We start from the raw sequence: 23104 nt of genomic DNA, 5'->3' as shown, positions 1-23104 counted from the left end.
TGTTTACTGTCACATACTGAAGTTAGTTGGTATTCCTAATAGAGTTCAAGAATCATCACACTTAGCAATATGAATGAAAGTGTAGATATTTTTCTCAGTCTTGCTTAGTTGAATTTATGAATGGTGAACACAGTAACATAAAGCTTCTTAAAATGCTAGCAGTGGTTGCCTAGAACCTAGAAGGAAACTATTTTTGCAATCTAGACACTACTCCTATTTGCTATAATATTAAATCATACCTGATCCACAAAAGGAGTCTATTAAGAGACATATCAGAATCTCTAAAATAGTTGTGCTAAACAACCCATTTCTACTCATACTCACCCCGTGTTCCTGGTGTTTCCAAGAAGATAAATCAGGGTAAAGGACATGTGTAGTTAGAACAATCTTCCTCAGTCACATTTGCTGGTGGTCTTTGATTTTGATGATACTTTTTATAAATGTGATGTTAATTCCTCAAACTCTTCAAATACAGCATCATTGAAGTGATGGTTGCTATGTCAGTATGACATCATTTCAATGTCCCCCCATAGCCCTGGCAAGCGTTGGAGAACTAGATGCTTGCAATATAGTGCCAACTCTTCCATTTGTTTTCCCTGAACCACACCAGACTACATTAGACCTTTACTATCCTGTTCGCTGCTTTCAAATCTTACTCTGAGCAAGTTTTTTGTTTCATCTCTACAAAAAATGAGGAAGTGGCAACATTCTTAGCTTCTAGCTTATTTTTGCCCACATTTTACTCCAAATATCTTCTATCAGGCAATAAACTATCACAAGCACCTTGATTACTAAAAGCCATAAACTTGTGGTCACGGTAAGCAGTGGGAAAACCCTCCTGTATCACCAAGAAGGGGGACCACTTTCTGGTTTCTTAAAATTATGAAGAAATTAAGCTGTAGCAAGAATTTCACTTCAGGTGACTTTCTGTGGGTCTTTATGTGATTTCTTCTATTTCATAATTTTTAGATAAGATCTAAAGTATTTTCCCCTTTTTGATGGCTGGTTCCCTCTGACATTGGAGTCTCATAATATAAAGGTGGCATCTTCACCGTTCCGTAAGGGTGGAACTCAGAATAATGGAGATTTTAATGAGAGTCCTGGGGCCATTGGAGATAATTAGCTTGAGACTGCTTCAGATACTTGAAATCCTGGGACTATGGATGGATCTATAATCCAATACCACGTGTCCAAAACACCACTTTCTAAACCCTCACATAGCATAGGGACTTGTATATCTTTATTCTTAGCCTTCTGAATAATTGGAATTGACTGAAATTTGATTTGTTAAAAACTATCTTGGAATGAAATTCCATTGGGTATATTTACTTCTTACATAATACCAGTGATTTTATAACTTGGGAAATTTGCCAACTTTTTAGGTCTCTTCTACCATATTTACATGGCAAAGAAATGGGGTGCCATGAGACTATTATGTGTACAAACAAAAGAAGATAGGAAGAAAATAAACACACAATATGAGCACTGTTATTGCTTTGTCAAAAGGACATTAATTGTGGGAAATTTGGCCTAAAAGGAATATCCACTTTTATTTAAACTTCATTGCTGCAGGGACATTTATGACTAACTGCCTCTCTAATCATCTGTCCCTCAAGTTTTTTTTACATTTCTACCGCCTAATGTACTATCTATCAGTATTTGTTCTCTTGAGCATATCTTAGAGCAAATCAGTCAACACATTTCTTTAAAAAGTTAAATTAAGCTTATTTTAAAACAAACACACAAAACATGAAAACTTGAAAGTATCTTTTAAATTGTAAATTAAAATTATATCTAGCTTAATTAATTTATAAATATTTATAATTGGTTCTCCTCAGCAGTAGACATGCTAGTTAAATCATTTTAAAGACTCATTAGAAAAATTATCAATAACCTCAAATCAAATAGGATTCAAACAAATAGATGAGTCGAATAAGGAAGCCAATTAAGGACCTTGACAAGAAAGTCAAAAACAAACTTTGATCAGAAATGCAATAAGAGGATCGCCGAGAGTTCGAGGCCACCCTGAGACTACATAGTGAATTCCAAGTCAGCCTGAGCCAGAGTGAGACCCTACCTCGAAGAGAAAAAAAAAAAAAAAAAAAGAAATGCAATAAGAATAGTGAAAAATTGAAGGAAAAACCAGAAATGGCAAAAATTTTAAATATTATAAATCAGACAAAAATATTTATTTGTTTATAATTGGCTTACTTTGTGTATGTGGGTGTGATTTCTATTCTCCTTACTGGGGAGCCTGCCTGAGCTACCGGGCATTTCATAGTGTTTGCTCACAGCCCATGTTCCTCGGTGTCTTTAAGCTCTCCTGTCAGTTCTCTCGTGACTTCCAAAACTCTTTCTCACCTTCTGCCTTTGGATTCAGGTCTGTCCTTTGTTACCCCGACTCTTCTTCACTAAGTCATACAGAAGTGGGTTTTAGTTCACAGTGCAAGCTTGATTTTTCAGTGATCTTCACCCAAGCGTGTGGAGTCTTCAGCGATAGGGGCTTGCTATTCAGTTTTGGTGGGCTAGCAGGAGCCCTGGCACTAGCCTGTAATATTTGAGGGGTTTCTGGGGTCTTCCTGGCCAAAATCTCACTGGAAGATGCATAACTCTTGACACTGAAGTTTTTTCTATCAACAGTCTATGGCTTCTGGATGCACCATTGTCTACCTCCATAGGATACATCTGCCCCAACTCTGTCTCTGTCTCTCTCTCTCTCTCTTTTTGTACTTTTTATGAGAGAGAAAGAGAGAGAGAATTGCATGCCAGGGCCTCCAACCACTGAAATCAAACTCCAGACTCATGTGCACCTTGTGTGCATGTGCGACCTTGCGTGCTTATGTCACCTTGTGTGTCTGGCTTACATGGGATCTGGAGAGTTGAACATGAGTTTTTAGGCTTTGCAGGCAAACATCTTAACCACTAAGCCATCTTCTCCAGCTCAAACCTCTCCTTTTTTAACACATATATAATCTGCTAATGAAAAGTAGGTTTTCATGTGGTTTATATATAACATCTTAAATTCTGATTAACTCTTCCTCCACTCCTCTACTTCTCCATTCTATTTGCTCTTATTTTACTAAATTAGTTACAGTCTGTGTTTTGTTGATTTACTAGAATTTATTGCATGAGCAGCAGCATAAAATGGGGAGTCCGACTTCTTTTTTATATTTATGTTTTTATTTAGTTTAATTAAGTAATGTGTCTATTTATTTGCAAGGAGAGAGAGAAGAAAAAGAGAGAACGCAGGCAAGTGCCTAAACTACTGAGCCATCTCTCCAGCCCCTATACTTGCATTTTTTTCTTCTTTTTTTGAGGCAAGTCCAACAGACTGGCCTTTTTTATAAGACAGAGAGAGAATTGATGCACCAGTGCTCCAACCACTGTAACCCAACTCCAGGTGCATGTGTGCTTGTGTGACCTTGTGCGCTTGTGTTACCTGGTGTGTCTGGCTTACATGGATCTGGAGAGTAGAAATTGGGTCCTTATGTTTGGCAGGCAAGCACTTTAACTGCTAAGCTGTCTCACCAGCCTTATATTTGTGTTTTAAAATGATGCTTTATTTGTTTCATTTTAATACCTGGGACTCCACTATAAGTTTTAATAAAAGCGATGAGGATCAGGCTGGAGGGATTGCTCAGTGTTTAAAGTGCTTGTCTGCAAAGTCTAATGACCTGGGTTTAATTCCCCAATACTCATGTAAAGCAAGATGCACATGCATCTAGAGTTTGTTTGCAGCAGTTGGAGGTCCTGGAGAAGCTGTTTTTCTCTTTCTCTGTCTCTCCCCCATTCTCTCTCTCTCAAAAAAAAAAAAAGAATTAAAAAAGTGATGAGGATGGATCTCTTTACCTAGTCCCCAAACATTGCTGGAAATCATTTAAAATTTCACTATTAAGAATGATATTGCTTCCGGGCATGGTGGCACATGCATTTAATTCCAGCACTTGGGAGGCAGAGGTAGGAGGATCACAGAGAGTTCGAGGCCACCCTGAGACTACATAATGAATTTAAGGTCAGCCTGAGCTAGAGTGAAACCTTACCTCAAAAAAAAAAAAAAAAAAAAAAAAAAAAAGATATTGCTTTTCTTTATCCGCTTCTATTTTTTATTTTCCCATTTCTTGCCCTTATAAGTTGTTTGAATTTTTCTACTGTCATTTTAAGCATATTTATAAAACAATTACTTATAAAATGATTTATACTACTTATAAAACAATTGCTTTCAGTATGATAATAGTTACTTATTAATGTTCATACTTTACCTCAGTTAGTAATGTAATAATTACACAAATACAAAGATCCTAAGACCTTATACATTTATTTTTCTCAGACTTTATCTGTGTTATTACTATTATAGCTTTCAAATCCACTTATATAAATAGACCATAAGCATTTAGCATAGTTGTTGGCATAAAGGGAGATCTGAAAGAATATTGGTTCTATTTTTGAAATAATTGTAAACTCACTTCCTCAAAAGTGGGATACAATGCATTCTAAAGTAAGTTAACCAGAAAAACAGGTAAACATTGAGACCTTGGGTTAAAGATTTTTCCATGACTGATCCATCAGAAGGTGACTTTGACATTATTTATCTTCTGTAAATCATTCAACTTTCTTTTAAAATTAGACTTTTAATGCAAATTTATGCAAATTCCAAGGTATTCTTTTTCTTCCTTCTGATATGATAATGTATACATGTTAAATTTTTTTCTTCTCTGAAATTTAGCTTTAAATGAAATTCAACCTTATTTTCTACCAACGTCCTCAATTGCTTATGTTACCATTGCCTCACAAAAGCTGACAAATAAATATATATTGAATGGTTTCTACGAAGGTTATCATTTTATACCTAAAGTCTAGTATTATTTCTTAATCATAAGCATCAAAGTACACTTAGAACTAATATTTGCTTATCACATGATTTGTTGTATTTTTGCCATTGTAAATATTAAATTAAGATTATGGAATCATGCATGGGAACTAAGAGTAGAACCCAAGCACAAATTGAACACTTGAGAATTGATGGAGTCATGGAAAGCTTCGTTTCACTCTGCTTGTGAACTGAATTGTTCAATATCTACTACAGAATGTAATGATGCTCTTGAATTCACATCTGTATTTCTAGCATCTTCAGAGATTCATCCCCACAGGAGAGCAAAAACTAATAGATGATTATATAACTACTACGACTTAGATTTGTTACTGAAGATGAGTGAGTTCTCATTTGAAGAGGTAAGGCTGGCTTTGGTTAGTGAATCTGACTGATTGACTTTCATTTACTACTTGAGGAAACTTTCCCCTCTTGAGTTATCTGTACTGAAAGTAATAGTGAGAAGGAGATAGAGCAGATGTAATCCCATCATTGGTAGTGAGCATTTTGGCTGACTTGTTCTTTCTACCATCAGTATCTCAGGATCAAATAGTCATAGTTCAAGACCCCAAGATCTCTGTTTACTTCTACATAAGACAAACCCACACTCTCCAGCATGCTCTAGACTTGGCGCTCTGTCAATGCCAGCTTTGAGTTGATTTGGGCATTTGTTGACATTTGAAAATTTAAATCAAGGATTTAAAAGTGTTAAGATGTAGGGCTGGAGAGATGGCTTAGCGGTTAAGCGCTTGCCTGTGAAACTAAGGACCCCGGTTCGAGGCTCGGTTCCCCAGGTCCCACGTTAGCCAGATGCACAAGGGGGCGCACGCGTCTGGAGTTCGTTTGCAGAGGCTGGAAGCCCTGGCGCGCCCATTCTCTCTCTCTCCCTCTATCTGTCTTTCTCTCTGTGTCTGTCGCTCTCAAATAAATTAAAAAAAAAAATTAAAAAAAAAGTGTTAAGATGTAAAAGTCTTTATAGAAAGATTCATTCACATGAATGCTTTAAATGCAAGGCATGGTTTAGAAAAAGCTTTGTATATATTGTTCAGTTATACATTAGGCTGACAATATATTATTTCATTTTGTATAATTTCCAACTGAAGTCACTCTTACAGTTGCAAAGATTTAATTCATTTGAATAGATTTTTATGTAGTGAGTACATTGATATTTCAAATTTTGTCAAAATAACATTTTCAGTTTCAAATATATAAAAAGACCCAATAAATTTATAGTAGGTAATATCATTAATAATCTTAATTAAAAATTCCTATCTGCCTGAATATTGTATCAAGAATCATGTTATCTTTTCTTTTTAAGAAACTGTCTTATTATGGCTGGGGAGATAGCTCAGTAGTTATAAACACTTGGTTGCCAAGCCTACTGACCTGGGTTCAATTCTCCAGCACTCATGTAAAGCCAGATGCAAAGTAAGGCTTGCATCTCACATTCTCTTGAAGTTCCCAGAGACCCCACCACTCTTATGTCACACACACACACACACACACACACACACACACACACGTGTGCAAATAAATAAATAGAGATTAAAATAAACTGTCTTATTTAATTGATACACATTCTAGAACATATAGCAGTCTAAGTAACTCTTACACATTAGCTCTCAGGAGGTTTTAAAATTCTCTTATCCAATTGTTGGTGGATGTTTTGGACTCTATGGTAATAATTATTAAATTTTATCATTATATACTGGAAAAGAAATGGTTGATCCTGACTTTTTCCACTTGCTATTTAAAGATATGCAACTTACATGATCTCTTTCATATTATAAAATTTCTATAAAATAATAATGAAAATAATTTATGAAAAGTGGGCTGAATTATATGTGCACAAATAAAATACTATTCTTACCTGTTCGCTTATTACATATATGGGGATAGGTAGATGGCTTAATGGTTAAAACACTTGCTTTGCAAGCCTAATGATCTCAGTTCACATCCCCTGAACTCACAGAGCATGAGAGTCGATAATTCAGGTCCATCTATGAAAAGAAGAGGGGCAGAGATACCAACCTCCCAAAGCTTACATGCCAGCTAGGGTGGAGAATGTGGCAGTGAACAATAAGAGAGCCCTTGTCCCAAAACAATGTGGACAATGAGAGCTAACAGTTGAAGTTATCCTTGGACCTTCACATGTGTGCCATGGTACATGGATGCCAACATTCACGCACATGAGTATACACAATAAAAAGTATATAATAACATATTCACAGTTATCCAAGTTTTTTCTTACAAAATCCAATACATATATATTTGAATTTACAGTTATTCTTGTCTGTCTTCTATTTATATTATGTAACTTTAAAAGCATTTAATCTACTCTTTCAGAAAAAAATACCTACAAAAGAGATATTAGAAGAAGGAATTTAAGATTTTATTTACTTTAAGTTTTCATTCAAGTTTGCACAGAATGTTGCACACACTTCCTTTCATACCTCACACCCATTACACTTCTCCCTGCTTCCTCCTTCTGTTAGTCCCATTTGTTCCCTTGGGAATTTTCACTTCTACTTTCACGTTATTATTTATCTATGTCTTTATAAAATCTAGTAACTACAAAGGAAAACAGACACGTATTTGTCTTTCTGTGACTTAATTCACTTACTATGATTATTCTGGTTGCATCCATTTTCCTGAATATAACATGGTTTTCCTCTTCTTTATGGCTGAAGATATCCTACTATTCAGTTGTATATATATCATATTTTTTGTCAATATCTCTATTGATAATTATCTAAATTTGTGTGATAACTGTTATGAAGAGTTCTACAATAAACACCTTAAGTTATTTCTGTGATATGCAGACTTGGAATCCTTTGGGTAAATAGCTAGCACTACAGCAGTGTATTATGGAATGATTAGAGGAAAAGCAGGGAAATCACCACCAGGTATAGGCAGAGCTGAGGACCTTCTGAAAGGACTCCAGTCACTCAGGAAGGAAGACTAACAGTTGTTAAAAGGGACCCCATGAAACTGAAAGATTTCTGCACAGCAAAGGAAAGAGGTAATTGGGAGAAGGGACAAACAACAGAATTGGAGAGAGTCTTTGCTAGTATATACCTGAATAAGGATTAATATCTAGAAAATACAAAGAGCACAAAAAACAGAACAAGAAATCAAACAATCCAATAACTGTGTTGGCTAATGAAATTAACGAATGGTTCTCAAAAGATGAAGTACAAATAACCAATAAACACAAGAAAAACCATCAACTTCACTATCAGAGAAACAAAATCAAACTGGCATTGAGAGTCTAACTTATCTCACTCAGAATGGCATGCTTAATAAAATAAAAAAGCCAAGTATGGTGGCGCATGCCTTTAGTCCCCGCACTCAGGAGGCAGGGGTAGGAGGATTGCCATGAGTTCAAGGCCACCCTGAGACTCCATAGTGAATTCCAGGTCAGACTGGGCTAGAGTGAGACCCTACCTCGAAAAAGCAAAGCAAAAAAAGTGAGAAAAAAAGAAAAGAAATAACAAGTTGGTGCGGATGTGGACAGGGGGAGCCTAATACACTGCTGGTGGGAATATGAACTAGTCGAGGCAATGTGGACATTTGTCAAAAAACTAAAAACTGAGTGCTGTATGTATGAAAGAATACTTCATGTTTCAAAATAATTTTTTTTTTTTTAGAAATTCACTGTAAGGACAATACAAAGAAGTTTGCTCTTTTTTTTTAAACTTTATTTATTTATTTGAGAGCGACAGACACAGAGAGAAAGACAGATAGAGGGAGAGAGAGAGAATGGGCGCGCCAGGGCTTCCAGCCTCTGCAAACGAACTCCAGACGCGTGCGCCCCCTTGTGCATCTGGCTAACGTGGGACCTGGGGAACCAAGCCTCGAACCGGGGTCCTTAGGCTTCACAGGCAAGCGCTTAACCGCTAAGCCATCTCTCCAGCCTCAAAATAATTTTTAAATTTCATACAGGCCCATGACTGTAAGTATATTCTGGTACTTGAATATTTTTATTTATAAAAATATATGTCACTAAAAGGAAATCATAAGTTCATGAACTCTTTCATTTTATGTCTTAATAGCAGTCTTGTGTTGGCAGCAGCTGCACTGCCCCATGGATGTCCTGGCACATGGGAACCACACGGCAGTGACGGAGTTCATTTTACTGGGCTTAACAGATGACCCAGTCCTGTGTGTGATCCTCTTCATGGTCATCCTGGTCATCTACCTGGTGACTGTGTTTGGCAACCTCAGCACAATCCTTCTCATCAGGGTCTCTTCTCAGCTCCATCACCCCATGTACTTTTTCTTGAGCCACTTGGCTTCTGCTGACATAGGCTATTCATCCTCTGTCACACCCAACATGCTTGTGAACTTCCTGGTGGAGAAGAACCCCATCTCCTACCTGGGATGTGCCATCCAGCTTGGCGCAGCTGTTTTCTTTGGGACAGTGGAGTGCTTCCTTCTGGCTGCCATGGCCTATGATCGCTTTGTGGCCATCTGCAGCCCACTGCTTTATCCAACCAAAATGTCCACACGAGTCTGTGTCCAGTTGTTTGTAGTAGCTTACACAGGTGGTTTTATTAATGCTTCCTCTTTTACCCTTTCCTTCTTTTCCCTACTGTTTTGTGGCCCAAATAGAATCAATCATTTCTTCTGTGACTTTGCTCCTTTAGTGAAACTCTCCTGTTCTGATGCCAGTGTCCCTGCAGTTGTTCCCTCATTTTCTGCTGGCTCCATCATCGTGGTGACAGTGTCTGTCATAGCCGTCTCCTACATCTACATCCTCATCACCATCCTGAAGATGCGCTCCACGGAGGGCCGCCACAAGGCCTTCTCCACCTGCACCTCCCACCTCATTGCGGTCACTCTGTTCTATGGAACCATCACATTCATTTATGTGATGCCCAAGTCCAGCTTCTCCACTGACCAGAACAAGGTGGTGTCCGTGTTCTACATGGTGGTGATCCCCATGTTGAACCCCCTCATCTACAGCCTGAGGAATAATGAGATTAAGGGTGCTCTCAAGAGAGAGCTTGGTAGGAAGGTATTTTCTTAGCATCACTGGTTATTTCACTGGACTGGATATAGTACGATATCTCATAGATAACTGAAAAAGGAAAGTCTGTGGTTGATATAAGTCTGTTAATATATTCTTAGAAAGTGAATAGTTTTTCAATAAATACTGAGGTTCAATTTTCAGGTTCTATAGTGAAATGTTCATTGAAATTACCTTTAAAAAATATATATTTTATTTACTTGTAAGAGAGAGAGAAGACAAAGAGAGTGAGAGACAGAGAGGGGGAGAGAGAGAATGGGTGATCGTCATTTTAATCAATACCATGGTGAGTACAACCAGAATAAATAAAATATGAAGTCCATTTTCAGCATTAAGTTCACATTTGCAGGATAACCATTCTATAAGCATGCCCAAAAAGTGTGTGAACCCAGGGAATCAGACTCATGAATTCTTTTTCAGGGAGAGTGCTTAAAAATTCAAACAAAATTTTTATCAGCCTGGATAGCTTTTTTTTTTTTTTTTTTTTTTTTTTTTTTTTGTAAGAGGGGCCAAAGTTAAAAAATACTAGGACATGTTCATGGGATAGGTTTGATATATAGACATCACTTACATCATAAGGAAAACAGGAAACTAAATAATCAAGCCTGGCACAGCTCCCGTAGAGGTTAGGGATTCTCAGGCTTTGAACTGGGATGTAAGCTGATCAAGAGTAAGTTGTATTACAGTTGCATTAAGTTAATAAGCTGCACAAACTCCAAGTATTCATATTAAATGCAAAGAAAATAATGACCAGCCGAAAGGAATCCAGTGAATACAACATTTAGTGGAAAGCAAACCACTAAGGTTTGATGGTAGAAGAATTAATACACACAGAACACAGTAACATTTTGATAAAAAAAGAGACACTTGAAATATATTCAGTAGAAAGTGAAGAACAGTGACTACATAATATACAAAGCAATCATATGGAACTCCATCACAGAAAAATGCACCATGCCAGAAGTAATACCAGGTATTTGTGTTTGATGAGCACAGTCCTCGCTGGTTTTTAGTTACCATTGACATGGACACCAGAGGAAAAAGAGCATCCTGGCTTTCAAGCCCTGTGGCTCTCACTGGAAGCAATGTATCTTAAAGTAGAATATTTTTCTAGGGCCCCTGCAAGGGTTGTTTATAGTTATAAAGTCACTACCCTCAGAGAATCATATATACAAATTGAATATGTTTCATGCATGGTCCTCCCAATCCAGATGCATTTTACAGTTTAGGAATCAGTATTGAGTTAAAAGGGGAGGGGCTGCTTAGGAAAAGGAAGGGGAGCAGCCTGAATGAGAGGGGAACAGGAGGAAGATAATGAGGAGTCATTGTGATAACAACACAATGTTTACATCCATGAAAATGTCATAATGAACCCCGTTATTATGTACAGTTAGCATATACAGATAAAAATAAACATCAAGAATCACTCTTGGGGACAGTGCGGCATCTGCAGCTGAGCGGGTTATGGTTGTGGTTGCCCCTGGGTAATGACTGAGCACCCGGGATGCTGGCCTCTGAGCCGCAGCTACTGACCGCACACCCGGAGCCGGAGCAGGTGACAGCGGGGTGCGGAGCAGCCCTCTTTATAGCCTGGACAAAAATGATGGGCCTCATGGCTGTTTGGGAAGTTGATTTAAATGATGGAGTTCACAAGATTGAATGTGAACATTGGACCACATGAGGCAAACGAGTTATATATATGTAGATGAGAAGGAAGAGTTAAGAAAAGAACGGATGCTTAAATTAGTGGGCAAAGAAACCTCTGCATTCGAGCTGCAAAGACAAAAGCAACATGGTACTGGCATAAAAACAGGATTCTAGACCAATGGAACAGAATCGAGGACCAGGACTTTGGGTCAAGTAACTATACCTACTTGATATTTGACAAAGGCCCTAACATTGTAGGCTGGAAAAAAAGACGGCATCTTCAACAAATGGTGCTGGACAAACTGGATAACCACATGCAGGAAAATGAAACTTGATCCACACATCTCGCCATGCACAAAAATTAAGCCCAAATGGATTAAAGATCTCAATATAAGACCAGAAACTCTGCTACTACTGGAAGAAAAAAATAGAAGGAACTTTCTATGATACAGGAATGGGAAAAGACTTCCTGAACAAAACCTCAGTAGCTCAGGAAATTAAACAATCACTCAACCATTGTGATCTCATGAAGGTGAAAAGTTTCTTCATAGACAAACATACAATAAGCAGAACCAACTGACAGAGGCCCAGTTTCTAGAATCTACAAAGAACTGAGAAACCTAAACAATAAAAAGTCAAACAACCCACTCACAAAATGGGGCAAAGAACTGGGCAGGCAGTTCTCAGAGAAAGGAATACAAATGGCAAACACACACTTAAGACTGGGAACCAGCACAACAGTGAAGGAGATAGACACAGAACAATCAATCCCTACCAAACCAGGTATCCAGAGACACAGAGGAGCCCAAGATCTCAACACAGAAGCAGACCTAATATGAACCCAACATGGCTCAGGGAAATTTACAGAAGAGGGGGCAGAATGTCAGAACCACACGTTGGGTCATGACACACAGAGACATTTCCTCCTACCCCAAACTACAGGCTAACCCCAAAATGCACTACCCATACACCGCAAAGAGGAGGGTCCCTGTGGAGGGGAGAGAACAGGGAGGAGGCTAACAATGGTACCAACTTGACTGTATTCACTGATTACAAAAAGACAAAAAAAGAAAAAAATAAAATGTTCATCATCTCTGATCATCAGGGAAATGCAAAGTAAAACAACTGTGAGATTCCACCTTACCTCAGCAAGGATAGCAAACATTAAAAAAGATCAAAGGAAAGCAAATACTTGCAAGGATGTGGAGAAATACGACTAATGGTGTAGAAGAGCATAAGAGTAAACTTACAGAAAATAATGAAATAGTCAATCTACAACTAGGAGAGCAATATAGCCAAATATTTGCTTCTATGAAGTGATTTTTGTTGGCTCCTATCATGTAAAAGTAAAAAAGAAAGTGGGCTGGAGAGATGGCTTAGCGGTTAAGTACTTGCCTATGAAGCCCAAGGACCCCAGTTCGAGGCTCAATTCCCCAGGACCCATGTTAGCCAGATGCACAAGGGGGCGCATGCGTCTGGAGTTCGTTTGCGGTGGCTGGAAGCCCTGGCACGCCCATTCTCTCTCTTGCTCTCTGCCTCTTTCTCTCTCTCTCTGTTGCTCTCAAATAAATAAAAATAAACAAACAAAAAAAATTTTAAAAAGTAAAAAAGAAAGTACTGAAGACTAATATAAGAAACATCACAGGAACTATGACTACATTTTCCAGATATTGGTAGATGGGGATGCAAGATTAATTATAAAAATTATGTAATTTTTTGATAATTTAATATAGCATTTCTAGGAAATCATCCACTAACAAAACTGAACCAAAGGATAGGGAAATGACTCAGAGCAAAAGTGCCTGCAGCTCAAATATGTCAACTTGAGTTCAGATCCCTAGTTCCCACATGAAGCTGGGCAGAACAGCAAGTATCTGTGATCAAAGCCTTCCTATGGTGGAAAGGGAGGGGGAGGCAGAAGAATCCCAGAAATCTGACGATCAGCCAGCCTGGTGTGTGCACTGGTGAACAAGAGACCCTGTCTCAAGTGAAAGGTGAGGACTGACACCCAAGGTTATCCTCTGACCTCTAGGTGTGTGCTATGGCATACATGTGCCCTTAAACACACACACACACACACACACACACACATGCAGAGAGAGAGAGAGAGAGAGAGAGAGAGAGAGAGAGAGAGAGAGAGAAAATTAAGCAGAAAAAGACAACCTAGAGATCCTTTGACCATTATTAATAATTAATCCATTTACAAAACCCTTTTTTTTTCCTAAATTTTTTTTGTTCATTTTTTATTTATTTATTTGAGAGTGACACACACAGAGAGAGAACAAAACCCTTTCTTTAAGGAAAAAGCACACACAGGAATCCTCTCTAGTACATTTACCTACATATTCAAGGCATTCAGTGAAGTGATCTTTCCATTATTGTACAAACTCATGGAGGTAGGAGTGTACATGTTAATTCAATACTTGGGATGTGTTAAAGTCATTGCTTCTCTTTTACCTTGCCCTTCTCTTTCTCCTTCTTATATTTTTAGTTTTTTGAGACATAGTGTTAATATGTATCTTAGGCTTTGATTATTCAGGGATATATTAATACTGAAACCCAGGGCTGGAGAGATGGTTTAGCAGTTAAGCACTTGCCTGTGAAGCCTAAGGACCCCGGTTTGAGGCTTGATTCCCCAGGACCCATGTTAGCCAGATGCACAAGGGGGCGCATGCGTCTGGAGTTTGTTTGTAGTGGCTGGAGGCCCTGGTGTGCCCATTCTCTCTCTGGCTCCCTTTCTCACTATCTGCCTCTTTCTCTCTCTGTCTGTCACTCTCAAATAAATAAAAATGAATAAAACATTTAAAAATACTGAAGTCCAAAAAATATTAAAGAAAGGAAATTATAGTCCAATTTTTTTAAGCAGAATTAAGGTGAAAAGTTTTATAGTATATCAGCTAATGTGATCAGTAATTTATGAAAAGGATGACCATCTTTATATCCATATAAATTTAGGAATGTAGATTTAACATTAGCCACTCAGCAGAACGATTGACGTGTTTTGACAACATGAAACAGAAATCCTTTGTCTGCAAAGTACATGTTAAACCAACTGAAAAATGTGATAGAAGGAAGGCATCAATTCAAAGTAGATGAAAGAAAGGAAGCAGCCATGACCTAAAGGTTAAAAGTTAGAGAAAGGGAAAGAAAGAAAAGAGGCATAAGGAAATCTCACAGGAGCTTTGGAACAACATGAAGAAAACAATATTCAGGGCACAGAGTTTCAAAAGAGAGAATTCCAAAGAGGTAAAAAGCTTCAGGGCTGGAGAGCTGGCTTAGCAGTTAAGTGCTTGCCGATGAAGCCTAAGGACCTTGGTTCGAGGCTCCCCAGTACCCACATAAGCCAGATGCACAAAGTGGCACATGCACGTGGAGTTCATTTGTATTGTAGTGGATAGAGGCCCAGGCATACCCATTCTCTCTCTCTCTCTCATAAATAAATGAATAATAAATAGTTTTTTAAAAAGCTTCAAGGAAATAACAGAAAATTTACTGCATCTAACAAAAGAAAACTAACATCCATCTAAAGGAAATAAATAAACCATATCTACATGAGACAGAAGCAAGCTCTTTGGGGTGGTGGTAGTGGTGTAGTGATAAGCATAGCTATAATACAGAAGCAGGCTCTCAAATGTTACAGAAAAATGATTTAGAGAATTGTTGCACTAATTGGTTTCTCATTGCTGTAGCCAAATATTTGATAAGAAAGAACTTAAAGGAGGAAGAGTTTATTTTGGCCCACAGCTCAGGAGGCAAGTCCATCACGGCTCAGAAGGTATGGTGGTAGATCAGTCTGTCTGTGGTGGCAGGAGGCTGCTTGCTCACATCTCAGGAGACCAGGAAGCAGAAGAGAGACGCCAATGTGGGTGCTTGTCTGACTTTCTACTTTTTTTTTATTAGTTATGTACATAGTGTGTATACAGCCATGATAGTATCATCATTAGCCTTCCCCCCTGCAGATTGTAGGTATTGCATTGTGGGGGTAGCCTTCAGTTATGGGGGAGAGGCAATGTCTCTGTAATGAACCAACTTATGGCTCTAACAATCTTTCCACCCCTACTTCTGCAAATTTCCCTGAGCCATGCTGGGTTCATTTTAGGTCTACTTCAATGATGATCTATTAGGAGCCTCTGTGTCTCTAGATTTCTGATTTGGCAGGAGTTGTGTGTTCTTTGTGTCTGTCTCCTTCACCCTGGTGCTGATAACAGGTTCACTGAGAAAGCATCTCTTGCTCATTACCCCACTAACTCTATGGCTTCAGCTGGTAGGAACAGATCATTCTCAGCGAACTCACCCAATCACAAAAAGATAATTGTTGCATGGTGTCGCTCATCTGTGGCTCCTAACCTAAATCTGCCTGTGATGCTGACATACCTAATAAACATCTCAAGGACTGGACAATAGGGATGGTGGGGTGAGAGGGGAGGGTAAGGGTAGAGAGGTGCAAAAAACTGGACCTAAATGGAAATGGTACCATAAAATCCTACATCCTAAAAGACATATTAAAAAGTCAAACCTTCATTAGGTGCTTAAAGAGAACATCAAATTCACAGGGGCCTGTAGAGGGTATGTTAAAGACTATCCTCAATCTTCTCCTGTTTTTCTCTCTATCTTTTGTCCCAGTTTCTTTTATATTACCTATATTTTACTTCCTTCTTCTCCCTTGGCACTGACCTGTAACTCCCAGTACCAGCCTGTGGGTAACATCCACAATGAGCTGTTGACCAGAGAGACCTACAAGGTTTCCCAAAAGAAGAAAGAATTATGTCAGAGTACTTGATGACCCAACAAAGTTAATGGTAAGACCCTACTGCCGAAGACACCATATACTATTGGGACAGAACATGGAGCGACCTGGCTAGAAACTGGAAGAGAGTCAATCCCCAGACAATTAGCTTGTCTAGTGCCAGAAGGTGTTATATGAGTGACTGGAGGAAAATGGCCAATATCTGTCTAGGTAATTCGTGGTCTAAGCTACTCAGCAGCAGTCAGTCTGATGTTATGCTCACACAAGTGCAATAGTGGCACACAGCCATGGTGGGTTACCAACTGCTCTTGATTTGGCTAACAGATCTGCTCAGTGGAACAGAACCCATAGCTGGTTCTGGGAAACAAGTCAGAACCATATCCAAAAATAAGGCTGCTCTGCAATATCAAGCTCCCACCAATTGTGGGCTCAAAATAGCCTACACCTATTAAATTATCTTTAAACTAATAATGAGTATCCATGTATCTTGCACTGACCTCACTCTCCATTGGAGAATTTGTTTCTCTTTTTCAGATGGATGCAGCACCTGAGGAGAGAATCAGCCCAGCTCACCCCACCTGGGCACCAGCTGAGGCCATAGAGTTAGTGGGGTGATGACTTTCTACCTTTTCCATTTCGTTCAATCTGGGCTCTAAGATGTTGGGATGTTGCCACCCTTTTCAGGGTGGGTCATCCCTTTCCAGTTAATTTCCTTACAGGCATTTACAGAAGTGTATTTTGTAGGTGATTCTAAATGCAGGCAATTATAAAACATCAAGAGAAGAGCAACATATAAAATATAAGGGTTTTCTATTTTAATAACAGATTCATATGTTAAATCCAAAAAGAGCTAATGTCATGGAAGGTTAGTTGGGAACAGTGTTTCTCAAAGGATGGGATAAATACTCTGAACAGATTGGGTGATTCGTGAGTAGAAATTTATAGTGTATAATGAGTAGTAATTTATAGTGTATAATAGCAAAATTGCTGATGAATTATTTATAGTAGGGTGACTCCCGCTAATGATAACAATGTACCACACATTTCAAATATAAAAGAAATGATGTTGAATATTTTCACAATAAAGAAATAAATGTCTTTTGTTCTTTATTAGTTACATACATACTCAGTGTGTAAACAGCCATGTTGGTACCATCATCAGTCTCCTTTCTATAGGGCTAGAGAGATAGCTTAGTGGTTAAGATAGCTTAGTGGTTAAGGCACCTACCTGCAAAGCCTAATAAAGAACTCATGTTTGAATCTCCAGGTCCCATGTACCCAGACACACAGTGATGCAAGTGTGCAATGTCAAATATGCACATGGGAGGGCATATGTGTCTGGAGTTTATTTGTAGTGGCTAAAGGCTCTAGCATGCCCCCCCCCAAAAAAAAATAAATTAAAAAAAGAAAGAAATGTCTAAAGGAATAGATATTTTCAACCTGATTTAAATGATACACAATGTGTAACGTACTGAAACATGACTTGGACCCCCACTAATATGCACATTTTACACAAACAGCATTGTAAATTGCAGTCAGCAGAAAACAGAGCTCAAGTCTGGTACCTTCAGGGAGATTAATAGACATTCTAGAAAGAGGAGTGATCTGCAGAAACCTAAAGTCTGAGCCCATATGTCAAGCTTACCTTGGGCTGACTATCCATTGATTTGCCATGATTAACCTATGCTCAAAAAAATGACTTTGACACAATTTATCTTCTGGAAGTTATTTGTGCCTCTTTTCAAACTGGCCTTCTTTATGCAACGTTCAAGGCATTCATGGTCTTATTTCTGATATGATAATGTACTTGTTTTAATTTTTCTGAACTTTAAAATTCAACTTTATAGGAAGCTCTACCTCATGTACCTCCAATGTACTTAACAGCATGTGTTGCAGATAGCAACACAAAATACTGACACATAAATACACAGTGAATAATTGAAATGAAGGTTGGTATTTTATACCTAAAGTTTAGTATCAATTAGTAATCATAAATATCAAAGTGAACTTGGCCTTTACACAAGTTGTTATGTTTTGGCTGTGGCACATATTAAATATTATAGAGCTATTCATGGACACCTAGAGTAGAGCCAAAGAATAAATAATTTGACCACTTGAGAATTGACAAAATCTTGGAAGCTAATTTCTCACTTGTGAATTGACTTGCTCAATGTACACCACAGAAAATAATGATGCTCTTGAATTCACATCTGAATTTTTAGCATCTTCTGAGATTAGTCCCCATATGAGAGCAAAAAGTAAAAGGTGACTATATATATATATGGCTACCATGACTTGGATTTGCTACTGTAAAATGAATGAATTCTCATTTCAAGAGGTAAGGCTGGCTTTGGTTAATGAATCTGACTGATTGATTTTTATTTTTCATTGGAGGAAACTTTCCTCTCTTATCTGTACTCACAGTCATAGTGAGGAGAAGGGCAGATGTAATTGCATCATCAGTGTCCATTTTGTCTGACTTTCATTGTGTTTCCACCATCAGTTTTACACAAGCAACAGTTGTAACCCAAGTTACCAGAACTGCTGTTGACCTCCACATAAGACAAGCTCACATGGTCCTTCAGCATTATCCAAACTTGGTTTCTGTCAACATGCCAGCATCAAGCTGCTTTGGGCATTTGCTGATACAGATATAATTATAAGTGGAAATATGTAAGTCTTTACAGGAATACTAACCTTTTCTTTCTTTCTTTCTTTTTTTTTTTTTTTTTTTGAGGTAAGGTCTCACTCTGGTCCAGGTTGACCTGGAATTAACTATGTAGTCTCAGGGTGGCCATGAACTCTCGGTAATCCTCCTACTTCTGCCTCCCAAGTGCTGGGATTAAAGGCATGTGCCACCATGCCCGGTTTAGGAATACTAACCTTTTATGCACATGAATATGTAGTTTCAAGACAAGATTTAGAAAAAGATAGATGTACTTTAGGCAGTCATATATTATCTTGAAAACACATTATTTTGGGGCTGAAAGGATGGCTTAGTGGTTAAGGCACATGACTGAAAATCTTAAGGATCCAGGTTTGATTCTCCAGGTACCACGTAAGCCAGATGCAGAAAGGGGGCACATATGTCTGGAGTTTGTTTGCAGTGGCTGAAGGCCCTGGCACACCCATTCTCTCTTTCTCTCTCTCTCTGCCTCTCTCTCTTTGTCTCTAAAAAATAAATAAAAAATAATCTTTAAAAAATATTAAAAAAGAAAATACATTATTTCATTACATATTCTTTCCAATTAAAAATCATTCCTGGATATGGAAGGATTGCTTAATGGTTAAGGTACTTGCCTACAAAGCTAAAGGACCCAGGTTTGATTTCCCAGGACCCATGTAAGCCAGATGCACAAGGTGGTGTATGCTTCTGGAATTTGTTTGCAGAGACCAAAGGCCCTGGCATACCCATTCTCTATCTGCTTCTTTCTCTCTTGCTCAAATAAATAAAATAAATAAATAAATAAAAATTCCTACAGTAGGAAGTGATTTAATTCATTTGAATGAACTTTTCAATGATGGTTACATTGATATTGTCAATTATTTGGTAAAATAATATTTTGTATTTCAAATACATAAATATTCAATAAACTTAAGATAGTAGCATTGAGACAGATATGGTTGGTGCACACCTTTAATCCAAGCACTCGGGAGGCAGAGGTAGGAGGATCACTGTGGGTTCAAGACCACCCTGAGCTAGAGTAAGACTCTACCTCAAAAAACCAAAACCAACCAACCAACCAAACAACAACAAAAAAACAAAAGACAGAGAGAGAGAGAAAGAGAAAGAGAGAGAAGATAGTAACATCATTGGTAACCTTAATATAAAATTTCTGTCTGGTTATTGTGTCAAGATTAATTTTATAACTTCTTTTTAAAAACTATCATATTTAATTGATAGACATTTTAAAGCATATAACATCATAGGTAACTTTAGGACATTAGCAGTCAGGAGGCTTTTACAAAACCTACCACCCTCTCAATGATGGATATTTAGGACACTATGATGATAATTTTCAAACTTTATCATCACACAGTTGAAAAGAAGTGGGAGATCCTGATTTTTACCACTTATTTTGTGACTGTGTACAGTTTACACAATCTCTTTCATACTCAACTAACTTATAAAATAATAATGAACATAATTAATGAAAAATATCCCTACCTCCAAAAAACCAATAAAGGAAAATACGCTTAATTATATATACAAATATACAAAATATAATTCTTAGATATTTTCATATTAAATATACAGGGGTAGGGGCATGGTTCAATGTGTTAAGCTCTTGCTTTTCAAGCCTGATGACCTGAGTTTGCCTCCAGTGAACCCATCTGAAGCTAGACATGTACCTGAGGTGCTATAATCCCAATGCACCTATGGCAAGATGGGGTCTGGAGAGTAGAGAATCCCAAAGTTTACATTCCAGCTAGTCTGGTGCAAAAGAGATATTACATGAAGAAATTGAAATATTTAGTTATATTTAAGTTGTCATAGCGCATACATTGCATGTTGAGAGCATCACTTTTCACTACCATCACTTTTCTCACTTCGCCCTCCTCTCATCAGTTGCCTTCATTTCTTTGGATACTTTCATTCCTGTCATATGTACAGACATGGTATTATGTACCTATATACAATCTAGGCATGACAAATGAGAACAGTCATCTATTTTTCTTTCTGTGACTGATAAATTTGTCCAGTAAGATTATTTCTTATTATATTCATTTTCTTGAAAATGCCAAAAATATTCTATTGGGCATATATATCACATTTTGTTGTCCATTCCTCTCTCTTTTGACACCTAAATTTGCTCCACAACATAGATATTGTTACTAGCTCTACAATAAACACTGCGTGTGTTTCTGTGCTATGCAGACTTGGAATCCTTCAGGTAAATACCCATTAGTAGACCTGTGTCGTATGGAACTGTTTTCAAGATACAGGCACAGCTTAGGACTTTCTGAAAGGACTGTAATCACTCAGGAAAGAAGGCCCACCATTGACAAACAGGACCTCATGAAATTAAAAAGCCTCTGAACATCAAAGGAAACAGATAATTGAGTGAAAGGACTTTCTTTGCTGGCATACCACTTACAAGGGATTAATATCTAGAATATACAACGAATTCAGAAAACCAAACAAGTAATCCAACAACCCAATCAATAAACAGGCTAATGAGATGACAATTCTCAAAAGATGACATGTAAAAGAGCAATAAACATATAAAAATTCAACTTTTCAACTTTGTTAGCAATTTGGGAAAAGAAAGTCAAGATGACAATGGAATTTTCTTCTCTCATTCAGAATGCTAGGTCTAAGAAAACAAATATCAAATGCTGGCAAGGATTTGTTCCTTACACACTGCTGGTGGGAATGTAAACTAGTTCAGTCACTATGGAAGCTTCTCAAAAAAATTAAAAATGGGTTCTGTATGTATGAAATATTTTTCAGATTTTAAGTTATAGATAGGCCCATAATTTTGCATAAATATATACTGGCACTTGAATATATTTATTTATAATAATTCTTAACATATATTGATGAAAATGAAACCACATGTTCATAAATGCTTTCACGTCATGTGTTCATCACAGCCGTGTGTTGGCAGCAGCTGCACTGCCCCATGGATTTCCTGGCAGACGGGAACCACACTGCAGTGACGGAGTTCATTTTACTGGGCTTAACAGATGACCCAGTCCTGCGAGTCATCCTCTTCATACTTATCCTGGGCATCTACCTCATGACTGTGTCTGGAAACCTCTGCATAGTCCTTCTCATCAGGGTCTCTTCTCAGCTCCATCACCCCATGTACTTTTTCCTGAGCCACTTGGCTTCTGCTGACATAGGCTATTCATCCTCTGTCACACCCAACATGCTTGTGAACTTCCTGGTGGAGAGGAACACCATCTCCTACCTGGGATGTGGCATCCAGCTTGGCGCAGCTGTTTTCTTTGGGACAGTGGAGTGCTTTGTTCTTGCTGCCATGGCCTATGATCGCTTTGTGGCCATCTGCAGCCCACTGCTTTATCCAACCAAAATGTCCACACGAGTCTGTGTCCAGTTGTTTGTAGTAGCTTACACAGGTGGTTTTACTAATGCTTCCTCCTATAGCCTTTCCTTCTTTTCTTTTTTCTTCTGTGGACCAAACAGAGTCAATCATTTCTTCTGTGATTTTACTCCTTTAGTTGAACTTTCATGTTCTGATGTGAGTGTCCCTGCAGGTGTTTCCTCATGTTTGGCTGGTTCCATCATCGTGGTCACGGTGTCTGTCATAGCCGTCTCCTACATCTACATCCTCATCACCATCCTGAAGATGCGCTCCACGGAGGGCCGCCACAAGGCCTTCTCCACCTGCGCCTCCCACCTCACTGCCGTCACTCTCTTCTATGGAACCATCACGTTCATTTATGTGATGCCCAAGTCCAGCTACTCCACTGACCAGAACAAGGTGGTGTCCGTGTTCTACATGGTGGTGATCCCCATGTTGAACCCCCTCATCTACAGCCTGAGAAATAATGAGATTAAGGGTGCTCTGAAAAGAGCACTCGGCAGGAAAATATTTTCATAAAGACATTAGTTGTTTTGTAGGACTTGATATAGTAATTATATCCCATAGATATCATGGTAAAAAGAAAGTGTCCATGGTTGAAATTAGTTTGTTGATATATAATTTTCAAGGAAGGATCATTACAATAAACATAAGGGTCTGTATTTCAGATTATATAGTAAGATGTTCATTGTAAGTTACCTTTAATAAATTCAAATTAATTTTTTAATTAAAACCATAAGTTGATTCACATACATAAT

The 23104-nt window shown here is 38.1% G+C and overlaps 2 protein-coding genes across 2 annotated transcripts; both read left to right on the top strand.

The window, feature by feature from the left end:
• Positions 1–8954: 8954 nt before the first annotated feature.
• LOC101604801 (olfactory receptor 502) lies at positions 8955–9899 on the top strand. The gene has a single exon (XM_004650894.2). It carries the CDS (start codon positions 8955–8957, stop codon positions 9897–9899), a length of 945 nt encoding a protein of 314 aa, XP_004650951.2.
• Positions 9900–21920: 12021 nt separating this feature from the next.
• On the top strand, positions 21921–22865 carry LOC101597646 (olfactory receptor 502-like). The gene has a single exon (XM_012950653.2). The coding sequence runs from the start codon at positions 21921–21923 to the stop codon at positions 22863–22865; it is 945 nt and encodes a 314-aa protein (XP_012806107.2).
• Positions 22866–23104: the final 239 nt, after the last annotated feature.

Source organism: Jaculus jaculus, chromosome 3 (genome assembly GCF_020740685.1).
Source record: "Jaculus jaculus isolate mJacJac1 chromosome 3, mJacJac1.mat.Y.cur, whole genome shotgun sequence".
In the NCBI taxonomy this organism is placed as follows: Eukaryota; Metazoa; Chordata; class Mammalia; order Rodentia; family Dipodidae; genus Jaculus; species Jaculus jaculus.
The sequence above is the reverse complement of the archived record's forward strand: the minus strand, read 5'-3'. Positions and strand labels throughout refer to the sequence as shown.